Below are 19,273 nucleotides of genomic sequence, written 5' to 3' on the forward strand. Positions count from 1 at the left end.
TGTCTGTTTGAAGGGGTTCTCTAGTTGTAAACTATTGATGGCCTAGCCTTAGGATAAGTCATCAATATTAGATTAGTCTGGGTTTCATTACCAGGACTCCTCGTCGATCAGCTGTTCACTGGGCCAGTGCACTTGTGTACTGAACTGCATTCTGCAGGAAGCAGACAGCTCCATTCTTACTGTAGTGGCCAGGCTTGGTATTGCAGGACAAGTTCCCACTGAAATGAATGGGAACTTTGCTTGCAATACCAGGCTATCTGCTACCTGCAGAAATCATCCCAGTGCAGAAGTACGCCAGCCAGGCAAACAGCTGGTCGGTAGAGGTCTAAAGCAGCAGACCCTCGCCAATCTACTATTGATGACTTATTCTGATTATAGGTCATCAATAGTTTACAATCAGACAACCCCTTAAATACAATGGTATAAGGCAGGCTGTCACATATTTGTTTTAGAGTTATTCTGTCTTAGTCTGCTATCTAACCCAGCCGTGTAGGAGTCATCCATATACACCAGTACCAAGTCCGGATAAATGGGGAGGGTTAGGGAAACACCTGGTGACCTACGATGTAAAAACTTTGACTTGGAAACTCTATGAAAGATCTCTCAAATGACTTTGATATGGTATCCTATGACAAAAGAAAAGCAGAAAAGGCGACTGGCAAGAAGGACGAAGTTCGGCAACTAAATACCGATTTTCCCCAAGCGGCAAGGAAAGATAAGGAAATGGATTGGAATGAACGTTGCTAACAACTCGAAGCAGAAGCCATGAAGGCCATATGCAAGGCCTATTTTCACAGGCCAAGATGGCCCGAAAAACTTTCTTGGCATACAAGAGCGCAATCAAAGGCAAAAATGGAAAGGAACTGAGTGACCAACAGACTATCAAGGATAGGTGGGGGGAATACTCAAAGGAACTATATGCCTGCAACCACATACCTGAATCATTGCATGAGGTGGAGCCTGTGGACTTGGAGCCCCCCATTATGGAGTCGGAAGTGGTTACGGCAATGAAACAACTAAACAAAAATAAAGCGCCAGGCATAGATAACATACCGGCAGAGCTAATTATGCCAGTACTACTGAAAACTATCAAAGTGCTGTGCCAGGCAGTATGGGCATCCACACAATGGCCACAATACTGGAAAAGATCTGTCTTCATCCATCTACCAAAGAAAGGTGACTCCCAGAATTGCTCCAACTACCGAACAAGAGCCCTCATTCTGCATGTAAGCAAGATCCTTCTCAAAATTATACAGTAAAGACTGAGATCAGTAGTTGAAGCAGCACTCCCTGATGCGCAGGCAGGATTCCAGCGAGGACGCAGCACCCGCAACAACATTGCAAATCTGCAATGGACCATGAAAAAAGCTCGAGAATACCAAAAGAATATCTACATGTGCTTCATTGACTGCACCAAGGCCTTTGACTGTGTCAACCATGGCAAGCTATGGCACGCCCTATAAGAGCTCGGCATATCAGCACTTCTAGTCAAGCTGATAAAATCACTTTATACCAATCAAGAAGCCACTGTGAGAACACAGCATGGGGACACAGATTGGTTTGGGATCGGCAAAGGCATCCGACAGGGCTGCTTCCTCTCACCCTTTTTATTTAACCTATATGCAGAAGTGATCATACGTGAAATAGACCTAGATGAATTGGAAACCAGAATGAAAATAAAGCTCCATTTACACTACACGAATGTCGGGCAAACGATGCCCAACACTTGTCCCTGTGTTTCCTCGCTCCCGTGCTTCTGCACAGGAGCTAGCAGAACTGCCTCGCTCACAGAGTGGCCAGCCCCTCTCCATTAACATAACACAGCCGCAGGTTCGCTACTGAACGGCCACTGTTCAAACTACACGATGCTGCATAAATGATAAACAATAAGCTTCATCACTCATCGTTCAGTTTAAATAGCGGCCATTCTGTGAGCGAGACAGCTCTGCTAGGTCCCACGCAGTAGCACAGGAGCGAGGAAACAAAGGGACGAGTGTCAGGCAAGCCTGACATTCATCTTGTGTAAATGGACCTTAAGTGAAAGAAATATCAACAGTCTCTGTTATACAGATGACACAACTCTGCTTGCAGAAACAGAAGCAGGTCTGAAGCAGCTGATATGCAAGATTAATATTGAAAGTGAAAAAGTGGGCCTCTGACTAAACTTATGACAACTACAAAAACTGGTGAAATTTAAATAAAAATCGACAATGAGGCCATAGAATGCGTGCGAGACTTCATCTTCCTTGGTTAAAAAATTGACCAGGCTGGAGAATCTATGCCAGAGAAAATGTAGAATAGCATTGGGGCGAAGCGCGATGCTAAACATGAACAAAATCTGGAAAAGTAGGGATATGGGTATAGCAACTAAACACAGGATAGTGCAAACCACCATATATTCCCCATAGCCGTGTATGGATGTGAAAGCTGGACTGCGAAAACAGCTGATAGAAGGATTGATGCGTTTAAGCTGTGGTGCTGGTGAGAGCTGCTGTGCATACCCTGGACAGTGAGAGTAACAAACAGAGAAGTCCTGAATCGTATAAGACCTGATATATCACTGGAGGCCAAGATGACTCAGCCTCACGGATTTTGGCCATGTAATGCGAGGAGAGTCGCTAGAAAAATCTATAATGCTTGGACAGATCAGTAGCAAAAGAAGACCAGGCCGCCAAAAAACACAATGGCCGATACTGTCAGAGCTGATACTGGCATGGATATCACACAACTGAATTAAGCAGCGCGCCTTTAGGGGTGCTGAAGGTTGTGAACAGCTAAACGGCTAGCAACAACAACAAGAAGTCTGCTATCTTTCCTATTAATATATTTAGACCGTATTTCATAACTTTTAATGTATCACTTTGACAAAACAATCTTTTGTGCTCTTTCAGTAGGACATAACTCGATATACAGGAAGAAACCAATGACTATCCACCATATAATACAAACAACGCAATATATTTTTAAAAAAATAAACGGAGGTTTTATGCATTTTATACAGGGCTTCCGTCAGCTGAACCTGGGGCCCGCAGTTGACTGCTGTGGTGGCATTATGAAAGGGGTTGTCCCTGATTTCCTAATATATAACTATTTTGCATTTTGAAGGAAAATCTACTTCAAGCAGTATTCATACAGAACAATTATGCAACCTCCTGATACTTGCTGTCAAAGAATGAAAAGTCTTATTTTGCATTCAGAGGCTGAAGACTGTTCTGTTGTAATATTTCTTACTTCTCAACCAAGTGTTTTTTTTTACAATGGATCAGTCAAGGCAATCTGTATAATTTCTTGCATCAACAAACTTTTTTCAAATCACTAAATCTGTACTGTTATGATGCAACAAATTTTACACAATATTCTGTAATGTAATTTGCAATGTCACCATACTACAATAATTTGTGTCGTAATCATGTACTTTCCTAGAACAGTTATTGTTCTGTCTTCTTCTTGTCTGAAGATTAATAGGCCTAGATAGTGCTATTTCTTAGAACTACACAGCTATTTCTTAGAAGGTGTGTTACTAAAAGTCACATAATAGATGGGGTAGATACATATCTTATTGTTACTAAGCAACTGTACGTTACTGTATATGCAGTCTTATTAATGGATTGCCAAATCAAGATGATATGCGACTTACTTAGGCTGGGTTCGCAGTCATAATTCACTGCGTGCTGCCAATCACCATGCACTATCTTGGCGTGCATGCACATGTAATATGCACCAAGATAGAACATGCCGCGATTTTTTTTAACGCACGCATTTCGCACAATATGTGTGAGTAGCAACATGGGAGCCTATGGCAGATTACTACAGTGTATTACATGCTCAAAACCAGCTAATGCAATACACTGTCATCATAGGCTCCTGTGAGCCCGGTCTTATTCTGATACACTACACGTTTGAAAACAAACTTCAAAGACTAATTTCATGGTAGACAGTGTGAGAATTAACATATATTAGTAAATCCAAAGTCAGAGAAATAGTAATGTATGTAATTATGCTTCTTTTAGAGATACAGATAGTCCTCTACTTGCGAACGTTTGAGTTACGAACTTCGCAAGATGCGAACAATCTGTCCTACACAGTATGATGTAATGCTATGGCCTGATAGAAGTCTGTCCGGTCAGATCGCGGGGCTCTGTTGGGGTTGCTAGGCAGCCCTGGGGCCTTTCAGAAGGCCCCCAGCTGCCTAGCAACCGCACAGCGTCCCGCGGTCTTATCGCGGGACACTGTACACGCCCCTTGAACGTCGGGTGCTGGCTGTTTCTTACAGCCAGCACCAGGCGTCAGCAGTTCCGACGAGCCGCACTGCTCGTCGGAACTGTTAACACTTTAAATACCACTGTCAGCTCTGTGCTCTCCCATCCAACACTCTTGTGCCTGGCCTTCAATCCATCCACAACTGTTATCCGACTGATTCACCTCTCCCAATCTTTCCCCAAAAATACTGGATACATATTAAAGCTCTAATACATAGAGCATGGTAACATGTCTTACCGCTGTCCCCAACAATATACTCATTTCACTCTTTGCCACCCACGATAAAAATGACAAGACTGTTACACATTATATTGTTTGTGAGTTAACGCTGTTTATTACAATATTGGCTACAACCACAAGTCCAAACAATGTCTGATATTATACAACAGATCAAACACCTCCTCCATATGGATAGGCTGGAAACAGAACGACGGGCAGAATCACTGGCCAAAAGATTCTTCCGACAATGGCGTTACTTCATTGAAACATTTCTCACTACCTCAGAAATCTGGTCATGTGTGTACCCCTTTAAGGATACTACCTGGTCCCTCACCTTGGGAAATGCTGGCCAGCTAGGGAGGTTGAAACTAGATGGCTAAACTATGAGGAATTCCAAATAACTCAGAAGGTTTCTGTATTTTGAGTATGACTGACATCTAGACGAGAGTGGAGAGTCCTAGGTCCAAAGTTAAGTTAAAATCGTTTGCTTTTTTTCACCGTTCATTTTACGCAGACATAGAAATCATCGTTGGCTCATTCACTAATTGTTTGGTTTAAATACTGATTGTTCAGTCGCTCTCACTTATACAGCAAATGTGAACGACTGAGCGATTTCTGGTTCAAACAAGCCAACGATGTATCTGCCAGTATAAACAGGCTGCATGAGTGAACGCATTCAAAGGATAGTTTGGTATAAACTCTGCACAAGTTTGTAACTCAGTTAGTTCATGTTTATTGTACATGATTTGCTATCTTATGTAATGTATTTGAACCCTCATTTTCATATGACCACCCTGGAATTAATGGCGCTTCAAAATATACAATAGCGGCACCTATACTGGAAACCCTTGTGTTGGACATAGAAGTCATCATTTAGTTATAACTTAACAAGGTCAACCAAGTGCAGCTGGTTTCACATCTGCACTCAGGGGTCCAGTTTCCTGTTTCCCTCGGGAAGCAGGAAAGGGAAATCCCCTCGGCCGAACGGCTCCTTCTCTAGATGGAACCGAACAACGCCGGACGGACCCCATTGACTATAATGGAGTCTGTCTGCTTTCCTCCCAGCTTTTGGGCAGAAGAAAAAGTCCTCCATGCAGCGCTTGAGGCGGAATCCGCCCGAAGGTTCCAACGCAGATGTGAAACTGGTCTTCATTATTTTCCTTTAATTAGGGAAAACCCTCAGTGCGTTGTAATTTTATTCAAACTGGTTCATCGTTAGCTTGCATATTTGTTGGCAATTTAAAAAAAGAGTTAAAAGTGCAAAGCTCATTATACACCTAGTGTAATTAGCAAAGAATGTCAACTTAATGAACAGACCTATTTGGCAGGGAGAGCATGATTTGGCAGGAAGTGTCCTCACCTTTGAGCCTATTAGCAGTGAGGCATGAAGAGAACTGGACTTTATGCTCTGAAGATAATGCAGGAGTTGCTATGGTCACGGATCTCCTGTGGTTAATCTTGATCACACACTTCTCACCTATGATGTTAGGAAAGGCACAAAGTCATACAGCCCCAAGCTGAGCGCTGAACACTTTCCCATGGAATGTTCTAGGAACACTGTGGTGTTATGTACATAATCGCTGCAAATGTGTTACAATGTAATTGTTCCTTTTTTGGATTAACAGACATGTTCCTCCACACAGAGGACACAACCGGCAGCATTTGTTCTGCACAAGATGTTGAATTACATGCGGACAGTACAAATTTATAATACTGTTCCGACTGCGTCATTAAAGGGGTATATGCTGGAATATGCTTTTCTTGATGAACACAATGCAAAAAAAAACCCCACATCAGTTTAACCCCTAAGTGACCAAGCCTGTTTGCGTCTTAATGACCAGGCCAAATTTTGGAAAGCTCATACAGTATATGCCATAGAAAAACTCTGTAAAGGTTTTGCATATCCAAGTAATTCTGACAATGTTTTTTAACACATATTGTACTTCATTTAGGTGGTAAAAATAGACCAATAGAATTTGTGTATATTTATTAAAAGTGCCAAAATTGTCATTTTTTTCACTGCAATATGTCAACTATGTGCAAACATATTGTACACATTTTTGATGAGATATAGATTTCCATATGTTAACTTTATTCTGGAAGCACATTTGAAAAACTTTAGCTTTTTTAACCATTTAAGAGACAAACAAATTTAACATTATTACAATTTTGAAGAACATTTTGTTATCCCATACAAAGCCAAGATTGCAAAGGCTCATAGGTGTTAGAATGATAGTTCCCACCATAATTGACCGCATTTTAAAAAATACACTCACTAATGTACTCACTAAGAGGAGTCATGAGTATTTTGAGCCCACGTTTTGTTTTTCAGGATTTAATGCAATTTAGAGGAGAAAAAAAATAAATAATTTTGCAAATATGTCATTTTAAAGAGTTTGTATTTCTATACTGCACATGAAAATGAAGAATTACACCCCAAAATGGATACCACTGTTCAGAGGCGTAACTTGAAGCTCCTGGGCCCGATGCAAAACTTGTAACAGGGCCCCCAACTATAATGCTTTACTCATAGTACTGCGTTTCCTATATGGAGAAGAGGCCTTATGGGCCCCCTAAGGCTCCTGGGCCCGGGTGTAACCGCATCCTCTATAGTTACGCCCCTGCCTCTGTTTGTTCTGTGTTCAGATGCATATCCATTGTAACCCCAAATGTGCTTACATGACACATGGCTAGGCCTGCAATGGAGGGAACAGCCTTCAGCTTTCAGGGCACAACTGAATAAATTTCAGGCCCCATTGCTCATTTGTAGAGCCTTCAAGCTGCCAAAATGATATAACGCCCCCCATACATGACCCCATTTTGAAATCTAGACCCCTTAAGTCCATTTATCTAGGTGTGTACTGAGCAAACACCAGTTTTTTGCAAACATTATAAACCAGTTGAAAAAATAAATCTAAATTTATTTCACACATCACTTTCATGACAGTTTTCTTGGTTTCAACCAGGAAAAATTGGAAAGACGCACCCCAAATTCTATAGCACTAATTCCTCTGTGTTCAGCAATACCCACACTGTAGCCCCAATCTGCTTACAGGACACATGGCTAGGCCTATAATAGAAGAAACATCTGTTGGATTTCAAGGCACAACTGAATAAACTGAACACTTGTGCAGGAAAAAAAATTACTCCCCAAATAGATTCCCAACTACCCCACCCGGCCCACCCCTACCTTTTTGGCATTCCCTAAATCTTAGATAAAAGTAATACTGTAAATCTGGGATGGGGTTAAAAAAAAATGGCACACCTTTCAGACTCATAAGCTTGCTGAGGTGCAGTGGTCTCAAACAGCTGGTTCTGGGACTGTAGGAGGGTGAGGACTCCCTGGGACTTTTTGTAAAGTTTCGTAGGCATTACAGGTGGAGATCTGAATACGTTAGATTGCTAGCTTTTTATACCATTGGATAATGGCGATCACTTGACCGGGGACCACTCACCGGGGCCTCTAGTCACTGCTCCATACTCTCAGCTACTTTTGGTATCTGGCAGCAAGAATTTAAGTTTCCTGGGCCCTCCACAGCTTCTGCGCTTGTGTCCGCCATTTTGCATGTGTAGAAGCCCTGGAAAGTCAGTGGAGGATGATCACGTCGAGGGGACATATGTGGGGGGGCCTCTGGTAAGAAGTCTGATCGTCCCTCACTGATCGCATTGGTGAGGTTGAATCCTTGACTTTTTTCTACTTGTATGTGACAAAGAACCACACACCACGGCCACTGTTCACAGCTCTAAGCTGTCTGTTACCTTTGGTAGCTGATAGCAGGGAGCCATCACACTCCCAGATTACAGGTCTTTATTCTACAGGACCAACATGTTTTCACGGCCCTGTTAAATAAAACCCAGACATCCAGGGTGTGAAATCATGTATGGGTGGTCACTGAGAGGTTAATAGCTTCATATCAGGGTGCTTTTTCACACAAGCTTCGTTTTGACACTCAGCCGCACCAAAACATTGCAGCTATCTGAGTGCTAATACAGATGAACGAATATTACCGCGGGCACATCGTGGCTGCTATTAGCAAATATGCCACTACACCTCATTCCCTCTGCTGGCTGGCCCCCATAGGAGTCTATGGGACCTACTAGCGCTGTGCTGTCAAAAGATAGGATATGTCAATGTGTCAAAAAAATAAATAAATAAAAAAATCGTTCAGCTGAAAGATCCTATAGGAAACCATGGGCTCTTTTAGATGCTATTTTTTGATGCACCTACTCAGTGTCAAACTGATGGTCATGTTAAAGAGACCTAAGTCAGATAAATAGAGCTCCACTCAATATAACTGCCTTAACACAATCCACCGGGCCTGGGCCAACAAAGCTGGCTGAATCTATTTTCTGACTACCTAGCACACACTATGCATTGGTGGTCTAAGAGTGTTTGTCAACTCCAGTCCTCAGGGACCCCCAACAGGTCATGTTTTCAGGATTTCCTCAGTGTTGCACAGGTGATGTAATTATTGTCGGTACCTCAGACATTGCCAGCGGTGTTCTTACTATAGGAGATCCTGAAAACATGACCTGTTGGTGGTCCCTGAGGACTGGAGTTGAGAAACACTGGTCTAAAGGCCCATTTACATGTATCGATTGTTTGAACAAATAATGACCAATAATCATTACATGTAAATGCGGGCATCGTTTACTTTTCTTTTGGAATCCATCGGTTAGCTACTGGAGATAAAGCAGTTTGCATTCATCTCCAGTAGACCGCATGCTGTGTTCTCCGTGGGGAGCCAGCAGATTACGCTGTATTCTACCGGCAGTCCCCACAAGAGCAATGAGATACCGGCCATTAATACTAATGCAAATTGATCGCAAAATCTTTGTCAGTCATTCACTTGTTTGAAAGATTATTGTTGCGTGTAAATGAGCCTCAAGACACTGCATGCTACTCTGACTGGCCAGCACTGGACACATGGGGAGTATTAGTCAATCAGAGCAGCATGTAGTGTCTTAAGACTAATGATGCATACTAATACACAGTTTGTATCAGGTAGTCAGAGTAGCTGGTCAGGGCATTGCCGTTTGTCCAGGCCTACAGAGGCTTTAAGGCTGTGTTCACACATGAGTTTGTTACGATTTTTTTTTTTATGTGATTTTTAATTGTGGTCAAAAACTGCATGTTAAAACCGCATGTGGTTTCTAGAACATGCGTACATTAAACACTGTTTTTTTATTTAAATGCAGTTTTGAAAACTACATGTGCTTTTCATGGTTATTTTAATTTAAATTAAAATTTGCCTGCTGCCCATAGCAACCATTCACAGCTTTCATTTCTTATACTTCCAAGGTAAAATGAAAGCTGCGCTGTGATTGGTTGTTATGGGCAGCAAAGATTGTGTTTTAGACAGCTTTTATAAGAGTGTGGTGCCAAGCTACTTTTTCTTTGCCCACCCTGTAGTTAAGAGTACTTTCAGAAAACGGTCAGACACGTCAAAAATATTGATCTGTAGTGGTCCTGCTGATGAGACCCCCACTGATCGCTAGAGTGAGGGGCTGCAGCGCTTACCCAAGAGCTATGCTCCCTCAGCTATGTTAGCTTGTTTTTAGCCATTTCTGACTGCCGCAAAAAAGGAGGCACACGGAAGCTTCCTATACATCTCTATGAGGCAGTCTTCAGCTGTGAAGCAGCCGAAAACTAGCAAACCTAGCCGAGGGGGCACAACACTTAGGTAAGCAGCCCCTCATTCTAGCAACTAGTGGGGATCTCAGCAGCGAGACCCCTACTGATGAATACTTTTGAGGGCTCTTACCCACTTGCGTTTTTTTAACGCTGTGATATCGCTGCGTTTTTTGGGAGGGGGTTACGTGAATGTCAATGGGAATTTCTAATGTTAAAAACGCATTGCACAAAAATCGCAAAGCACAAAAAAAATTTTAAAAAAAGCCCGAAATGTCAAAAAGTTTTCTGAAAGTGCAGGTACACTAAGCACTGTCCAAATCAGGCCAGTGATTAGCTGCAGCGGTCAGATGTCTCCATTATGAAGACATAACTGCTATTGCACTGTTTTTGCAGCAGGCTTAAAGGGGAAAAAAAGTTACACATACCACCCCTATAAAAATTTGAGGTTTACAAATGTATTCTCATCTCAGTAGTTTATTCCTGTTCACAGCCCTGAAATATTGACAGCTGTGGCCACACCCACAGACCACTTCTCCATTCACTTAAAATAAAGTGAAAGTACACTTAGATTCCAGTGGTTCCACTGAAGTGAATAAAGCGATGGCAAGCATGCACAGCCACAGTTGTCAAAATTTCAAGTCACACCAAGAATATCATCTTGGGAGCAGTGTGGGTGGAAGAAGTCAAAAGTCCCGTGTAAAAGGACCATAAGTCACGGATAACCCCTTTACTGCGTTTTAGGGTCACTAAGATGCTGAAAGGTCCAACCACAATTCAAGTTATAGTCTAATAGTGAAGGCAGATGTTGCGCTAAAATCTCATGGTATTTAGTGGAATTCAGTAGGCCACCAGTTTTCACAAGAGTCCCAGGAATTCGACCACTGATGTTTTTCGGCAGTTTTGCTACTAAACAACGTTTCATAGAAATCTCAGACTAAGGCCCAAAGTGCACAGGTGGATTTGAATTGCAGTGCCCTGTGCTGCCCATAGGGAAACATGGGCGTCTGCAAGTGAATTAACCCCTTTAGTCACACGCCCGGAAAAATCTCCGGGGCTTGCTGCACTGACCATGTAGTTAAACCCCAGAAGATTTCTGTGGACAGCTCCAGTGCTGAAATCCTGGCCAGGACACAGTTATTGTGCCACTGTACACATTTGCCACTTCAAATTACCTCATGACAATCTCCAGGGCTTGCTGCACTGACATGGTAGTAATAAACCTGCCACTGAAGGGGTTAAAGCATGCAGATTTGATTTGCAGATCTTTTGGTCCAGAAAACAAATCGCAGCATGCTCCATTTCAGCGAGGATCCCTAATGGACGGCTTCCATTGAAGTCAATTGAAGCTGTCTGGTCCGCAGCCCAATCGCAAATGACATCGCAGACGGCCTATGGGTTACACAGAAAAAGCGGGAGATACAAAAAGAAAGATTGAAAAAAATAAATAAAAAAAAAATTGTACTGTGCACGTCCGAAGGAGAGCCGTGCAGACCATCTGCAGTACAGATAACCCGGAAGGAGTCTGTGCGGACGTTGCCACCTGCATGCACAAGTAAGCAGGGTCTACCGCTGAGGTCACGGGCTGGATTCTGCATGCCTATGGACATGGGCCTAAAGCATTCACATCCAGGCTGAAATTTTGGAGTTTTTTTGCACCACAATTGTTTTGCAGCATTTTGACTCATAACTGTATGCGAGAAAAGCCAAATTCTATGGAATTGTATTCTGAGCTGGGAATTTGTTTGAATTGAGGACGTGGACACCAAGTACTGATCCATGGCATTCATACTGCTCCTTTTCACACAGTGTCGTGTTATTTTATTTTTGTACTATGTGCGTGCTCCCCTACCCCAACAAATAGGTGTACATAACCAATTTCAACCAATGCTCGTCAAAAATAAGTTTTTCACAAATAGTTATGCAAAGTAGTATGAAAGTGCCAGTGAGTAAATTGTTGGGTGACATTTTTAAAATGTGTCAGGTATTTATTGCCAAAACATATGAGTTGGGAAGGGGGGGGGGGGGGGGGGGGAATCTATTTTGCAATTCAGGTTGTGTATGCGCAGAAAAATGGTGAATCGACTGATGTGGAAGCAAATATCAAAAATATGTAAACTTACCGCTCTGAAAGAGAATACAGTTTTACAAGGTCGTGTCAGAATGACAAAGTTTTATTAATCAAAGTTCAAAAAAACAAAAACACAACCAACAAGTTATTTACCAGTTACATAGGCAAAAAAGAAATAAAAAAAAAAAAAAGTTGTAAAAGCAGCTGGTTATCGTCGTTTTTGGAAAATGTTTCCCCGACCCATGCCACGTCCTCTGCCTCTTGCTGCCACTGAAATATGAAAAAAAAAATGCAATTCAGTAAGTGAGAAGCATCCAATAGGTAATGTTTGTACCATATCCACTGGAGTTAGAACATTCGCCCTGTACACCCATTTCATATCATATCATCCCATATAGTGCAATGAAACCTGAAATTGGCTGCACAAGTGTTGGGCTAGAATCGTACCACCAATTAAATGCCCCAGTGTGGTTTGAAAACACTGCTGGCATAACTAAAATAGAATTACCATGAGGTTAGCCTAATATGTACTGGCTTTTACAGTATTAAAAAAAAGGTTTTAAATACATTTCTCAGTGGTGGAACTTTTTTTCTGCATCAACGACATGTGATTATACACAAGTCATCCATTACAGCAGAGTTCAGAGACTGAAAGACAGTCACATGTGGATGGGTGCCTCCCGACTTTCCCCCAACTAAGGGATTTTACAACACTGCGATATCACTGCGCTTTTTTTCAATGGGACTTTCTAATGTTAAAAAAAAACACGCATTAAAAATAAAAAATTAATAAATCACAAAGTATTCATTTTAACATTAGGAATTCCCATTAAAAAAAAAAACAAAACAAAAAAACACAGCAATATTGCAGCGGGGAAAAAAAAACCCGCTAGTGGGTAAAAGCTCTAAAAGAGGTCACACTGAATATTAACGCCCCTCCTTTTGTCCCCACTGATGAACAGCAGTCACCAGGGCTGTCTGGCTGAGAATTTCTCTGACGCCAGTAATGCACATGAATGCTCGGCCAACCCCAGTGAGTTGGGGGAAATAGCAGTTAGCCCCACAACAGGTCATAAAGGCATATGGGCACCTTTATGGTACGTTTTTTGGGTCTGTTTCAAAACCAATTTTTTTTTTGCTCAAAATGGGGTTGCTCTCAGTAGACGTAAAGCTTGTTTGGAGAGTTTTACTTTGATGGAATACATTCCACCTTTTTGGGCAAAAATGGGGTCACAAATGCGGCTGTAAATCTACAGCTCTAAGGCCGCCTGCACACAAACGGGTCAGATTCCACATGCGGGAGCCCACAGCAGAATCAGACCCTGTGCCTGGACGGCGTCCGCATGCACCTGTATTGTGGAAGGATAATCTGTATTATGGAATGACCTGGCGTCTCGCCGTCGGACATGCACAGTAGATTTTTTTTTTTTACTTTTTAAAAATTTTTCCCTGTGCAGTCGCTAAGCGATGACACAGAATCCACAATTGTTTTGCCATGTCAATTGTGGAAGGGCTGCGGGACGGACGGCTTTCATTGACTTCAATGTGTGGAATCTACACGAAAATGGAGCATGTTGCGATTTTGCCACCGCTCACAGAATTTGCAATTCGATTCCGCAAGTGTGCAGGAAGAATCACTTTTACATAGCATGTAATGAATGGCACTTGCTGCAGATCCTCGATGCGGACGGCGTCTGCAGATTTCACAATGCAAATACGTTCGTGTGCAGCCGGCCTAATTTGTACAGATTTTGGTAATTGATTATACAATAATCTGAAACTAAAATGACAGCAGAAAAGGACCAAACGGTCGGTCTATTTAGTTTGCTCACAGAGCTCCTGGAGCGTAACCTCTTTCCACTGCAGCCCTTTGTCTTTTTTTCCCCGTATCCGACTTTCAACAAAAAAAAAAAAAGGGAGGACAGAGCCCTTTATTTTTCCAGTTATGTAGCTACAGGAGGGCTTTTTTTTTCCAATACCACCATTTAGTGTACCATGTAATCTGCTGGAAAGCAAAAAACCTAAATTAAGTTGGAAGATATTGAAAAGAAAAACGCACAAGAAAACCACACAACTTTGCTGTCGCCATCTTTTGCTCCATGAGCATTTTTGCTGAATGGTTTGTGTGAAAGCCCTTTTTTCCCTTTTTCTTGCACAGTGACCGGAAGCTTTTATTAATGCCATTTCAAAGTACATATGGCTTCTTAACAAAATACCGCAATTCTGGCATTGCGTTTTTTCTGATAATTTTTTGTAATGTGCCATTTTAATTATTTGGACTTTTGCGAACACACCGATACCACTTTTTTTTTTTGTTTTTTTTAACGCTGCTTTTTATTTTCTTTAATTAAAACTTACAACATTTTTATACTGTCCCATACGGGCGGTCCATCAAGATGTGCCACAGGCATATCTTGATAGGCAATCATTCAGGGCAGTCCTGGACCCAGGCGCTCACTGACTGAGGCGGTTGAAAGGTTGACAGCTGCAATTGTTGCACACTGGTAGAAGCTGATGTCAGCTTACAAATATGACTGCCACTCACTGTGTATGTAGTTGGCTCACCTCCTGATCCATACAGACACCAGACATATGCCATACATGTACAGCGCACATTGGGAAGCGGTTGCAGCTTTTTAGATGGAACTTACCTTGGGCTTTGAGAATAGCCGCTTTCCCCCTTCCAGCGCCCGAGCCCTGGTTTTTATTCTTCATACTCTTTAACATTGGAGCATTTTTCAACATATCAGGAAGGATGAGAAAACGTATTTTGCTTCCTCTAATGTAGACCTGCTCAAGCTGTGCCACTCTGCCATCTCTGTACGTTACAGTAATGTTTGACATCTGAAATAAACACGAGTAGAGTCAGTTTTAAAGCATTACATACAATCTGAACATGAAAATGTTACACATCAAAACTTATAGGATGCAGGAAAAAAAAAAAAAAAAGGTCAGTTGCTTCCTCTAGCAAAATGAAAAAGTGTTACCCTTCGAATGTAGTAGTCCGAAAGGTATGGTCACATCTAGCAGGTTTTCAATAGCAAGTACGGAACTACATCAAAATCTGCAAGTAGAGCACAGATTGCACCCGCTTATTTAAAGAGGTGAAGTTTACACCATAAATAGATAGGCAGCAGATTTAAGAGCCAAACGGCAGGTCACTTTACGCTGCAGGTTTTTTCAGCTACATTGAACAGGATTTCTACTGCAGTATGCTGTGAGCATTTTGCAGCCGATCCGCAGCCTATCGGCCATGTGTGAACAGACCGCTTTTATCTTTACACTTAGTCTACCCAAAAAAAGTTTATTTATTGACAGGAGAACATGTGAGGCTCATAACGTAAAACTGGAACCAATACCAGCGCTGCAAGTTTTTTCCTTCAGCATTTAAAGGGGTTGTCCCGCGAAACAAAGTGGGTCTATACACTTTATGGCACTGTACTTTGTAATGTACATTGTGCATTAATTATGAGCCATACAGAAGTTATCAAAAGTTTTATACTTACCTGCTCCGTTGCTGGCGTCCTCGTCTCCATGGTGCCGACTAATTTTCGGCCTCTAATGGCCAAATTAGCCGCGCTTGCGCAGTCCGGGTCTTCTGCTGTCTTCAATGGGGCCGCTCGCGCAGAATGCCGGCTCCGTGTAGCTCCGCCCCGTGCTGATTCCAGCCAATCAGGAGGCTGGAATCGGCAATGGACCGCACAGAAGCCCTGCGGTCCACAGAGAGAGAGGATCCCGGCGGCCATCTTCAGCAGGTGAGTATGAAGACGCCGGACCGCCGGGATTCGGGTAAGTACTACCCGGTTTGTTTTTTTAACCCGTGCATCGGGGTTGTCTCGCGCCGAACGGGGGGGTGGTTAAAAAAAAAAAAAAAAAAAATGGTTCGGCGCGGGACAACCCCTTTAAGTAATATCAGCAAGAGAACTTTTTCATGCTAGGTTTTAAAATTGTTTTCTCAGTTAATATTTTCCCCAGAATTGAATTTTCTAATTCTCCCATGTCAGGGCTCTAGACAAAAGAAAGAAAAAAAAATATAAGACTACCTTGGCTAGCAAGATTACCAATAGCTCCTAATCTGAAAAAAATTCAGGAACCAGGTAAAATGTTGCGAAATTTGAAGGCAAAAAAATAAATACAGAAGAAACTGAAAATTATACATACATCTCATAATCAGACCCGGGGTTTATTCATACGGAGCCGATTTGCTGCACATTTTCCAAAGGTGGAAACAATCTACAGCAAATCTGCCCCAGATGGTGCAGGATTCTCAGCGAATTTCACTCCCTCAAAATAAGTTTGGCTGAAGGGGTGAATTCTGCAGAAAGTCTACACCAAAATCTAATCTCACACCCAAATGGTGCAGATTTTACCCAGATTCTGGTCATCTCTGGTGCGGAAAATCCACAGCAACTCAGCTATGCTAATACACACCCTGCTGCTACTGTCTCCTCTCAGAAGCCCCCCATAGTAAGTGCCTCCACTAAATAAGTGCCCCCATTAGTACAAGTGTGCCTTGCCCTCCCCTCCAAACCTCTAGCAAGGCAGCAAGGTTTAACAAGATCTCTCACTCCCAGTAATTGGAACCAGTGAGAAGTTGCTGGGTGGCGCTGTATCCTGACTCCTCCTGCATGTACTACACCCTGGAGAGGGGAGGGGAGCAGTCAGGATTTCCTCTGCTTGCAGCATTGCCCAGCCTCCAGAACCTCAGACTACTAATTACAGGGCAAGCACAAAAACAGTCCTTTACATTTTATATATTTAGGAAATCAAGGACCGTTTTATACTAGGTGTGAGACATCTGTGTATGGGAGGCGGGGCCGCATCAGGGCTAGTCGCAATTGGCAACAAGAGCATAAAGTCTTGTTGCCAGCTGTAAGTTATAGGTCACATTGGCGACCATTTTTAGTTCAGTCTGGAGCCCTTCATGCTTAGCAATAGTACTATAATGCCCGGGAAAACCCCCCACTATTTTAGTCTTTGTTGCATCTCCCTCTCGATAGGCAGGGGCGATTATTAACGAGATACTTCCACTGTGCTACAGCGGAAGTACAGCGTGACGGCCGGCTTCTATTGACTACAATGGAAGCCGGCCGCACGTATTCCTACTGCAAATAAAGCATGCTGTGTTTTCTTTCATGCTGCAGAATTCCATGGTGAACATTGAGCTGTTCAATAGAACCTAATAGCTGCAGATGTCTGCCGCATAAAGCACAACAGAAATCCGGCCATGGGCATTAGCCCTTAAGCGACCTTCCAGGTTTTGAAGAGATACAAATAACTGCACAGTGTGTATTAGAGTTCATCATGAGTCTACGATGCTACATCTGCTTTGACTGACCAGCACTAACCATATGAGCATTGCTGACCAGTCAGATCACCCATTTACACGCAAAGATAATCTTTCAAACAACTAAGACACTGCGATCCATTTGCATAAAGTGTTAATGGACATTAACACTATCTTCATTTGCATGTAAAAGGGCCTCCATGAGCTGTTTGCAGAGCCGAGCATGTGATTAGTCACCAGACCAACTGTGCACACAGCTGCATTGTTCTCTTCTTGGCAGATTATAATGTTATCCACCGCCTCCCGTGGAGAGAACAGTCTTCAGTCAAGTGAGACACTCATTAGCTGAACAATAGATTTTAAGTTCACCTAAAAATCATCATTCAAGCAAAAACTGCATGATGCCCATGTTTACGTGTAATGATCACCACTCATTTTCGGTCATTTGAATCAATTTTGAGAGGTAATCATTATGTGCAAAAGGGGCCTTTAGACTATTGATACCTACTACGCACAGTATGTGTCAGGTAGTCAGAGAAGTGATTCAGCTATCCTGGTTTCTCCAGGAGTGGAGAGTCACTTTAACCCCATAATTACGGGCGCTAGACGAGAGGAGCATCCACCTTCGGCCCAGAGGAGCTCCCCTGACAGCGGCCCGCAGACCCCTGATGCCGGCTGCACATCTGTGGCCAGAGTCCATCACAGGTCCGGCCGCAAATACTGGAATAAAAGGCTCTGCATGCGGTGCTTTTTCTTCCAACCCAAAAATCAAGCAGCTGGGCAGAAAGCGGGGGACCCCATCACCGTCAAAGGGGTCTGTCCAGCACAGTTCGGTTCCATCCGGAGACGTTTGGCCGCAGGGATTCCCCTTTCCCGGCCCCAAATAGAGCAGGAAAGCGGAGCCCCCAGCAGAGGTGTGAAAGCAGCCCAACTCACCGCTCACTGCCTGGAGGTACAGAACATCCCTAAGAGGGGTCTACCCCACACTTCTGCCAGACCCGGTCTACACAGCCCTACTGATGCCTGCAGTATCCCGCAGAGCCGGCTGAGGGCGCAGCAGGCTTTCCTCCTGGCCCTCCTACAGCCGGGCAGCACACATCACCTGGCAGTTCATGTTGTCCTCCGCCTCGATCAGCTTCCCCCGGTACACCTCGCCGGTGTTGGTCTCGCATGTGACGATGTGTCCTTCTGCTTCGTGCAGCACTTTGATGGGCACTCCGATAGACATGGCGCGTTATCTGGGCTCAGACCTGGAATAAAGCGCAGTCAGTAAGCCGCGGCACAACCCTACCATACAGCAATACCCAGCGCCGCCCGACACCGCTCCCGGCCGCTGTACTGCCCTGTCCCGCCCGACACCGCTCCCGGCCGCCGTACTCACTCGTGTAGCTGCTGCTCTGCGATCTAATGGCGTCCCGCCTGCCCCACAATGCACAGCGAACAGGACGCTCAAGGTACGACAGCACGCCTGACGTCCGTGCAAACTGAGGAAGCGCCGGCAGAAACAAAGCTCGGCTGAAAGGTTCCGGCCAATTGTGCTGCGCAAAGACCATTCCCGCCCTTCTGCGCATGCTCGTGACAGACACGTGCGTTCTGCCCCAGCATCTGAGTACGTGCTATGCCACAATCCGCAAGCTGTTTTAATAGTGACATAATATTAGCAGAATAAATTTTTTCCAGTGTAGTGCAAATATGAAGTGGAGCAAGCAGTAATTACATGTGCTGGGAACATGCATTGGTATATTACATGCAAGCTACTGGTACGGTACTGAACTCGTCAGGTATTAGTGTACCTTGACGCCAC

The 19,273-nt window shown here is 43.4% G+C and overlaps 1 protein-coding gene across 1 annotated transcript; it reads right to left on the minus strand.

Annotated features, from left to right (window-relative positions):
* Window positions 1–12,269: 12,269 nt before the first annotated feature.
* On the minus strand, window positions 12,270–18,966 carry SNRPD3 (small nuclear ribonucleoprotein D3 polypeptide). Its single transcript, XM_066603572.1, has 4 exons — window positions 18,851–18,966; window positions 18,572–18,719; window positions 14,834–15,026; window positions 12,270–12,452 (listed from the first exon to the last, which is right to left on the minus strand). The coding sequence occupies exons 2-4, from the start codon at window positions 18,695–18,697 to the stop codon at window positions 12,391–12,393; spliced, it is 381 nt and encodes a 126-aa protein (XP_066459669.1). The 5' UTR covers window positions 18,698–18,719; window positions 18,851–18,966; the 3' UTR covers window positions 12,270–12,390.
* Window positions 18,967–19,273: the final 307 nt, after the last annotated feature.

This window comes from Eleutherodactylus coqui, chromosome 5, assembly GCF_035609145.1.
Source record: "Eleutherodactylus coqui strain aEleCoq1 chromosome 5, aEleCoq1.hap1, whole genome shotgun sequence".
Lineage (NCBI taxonomy): Eukaryota > Metazoa > Chordata > Amphibia > Anura > Eleutherodactylidae > Eleutherodactylus > Eleutherodactylus coqui.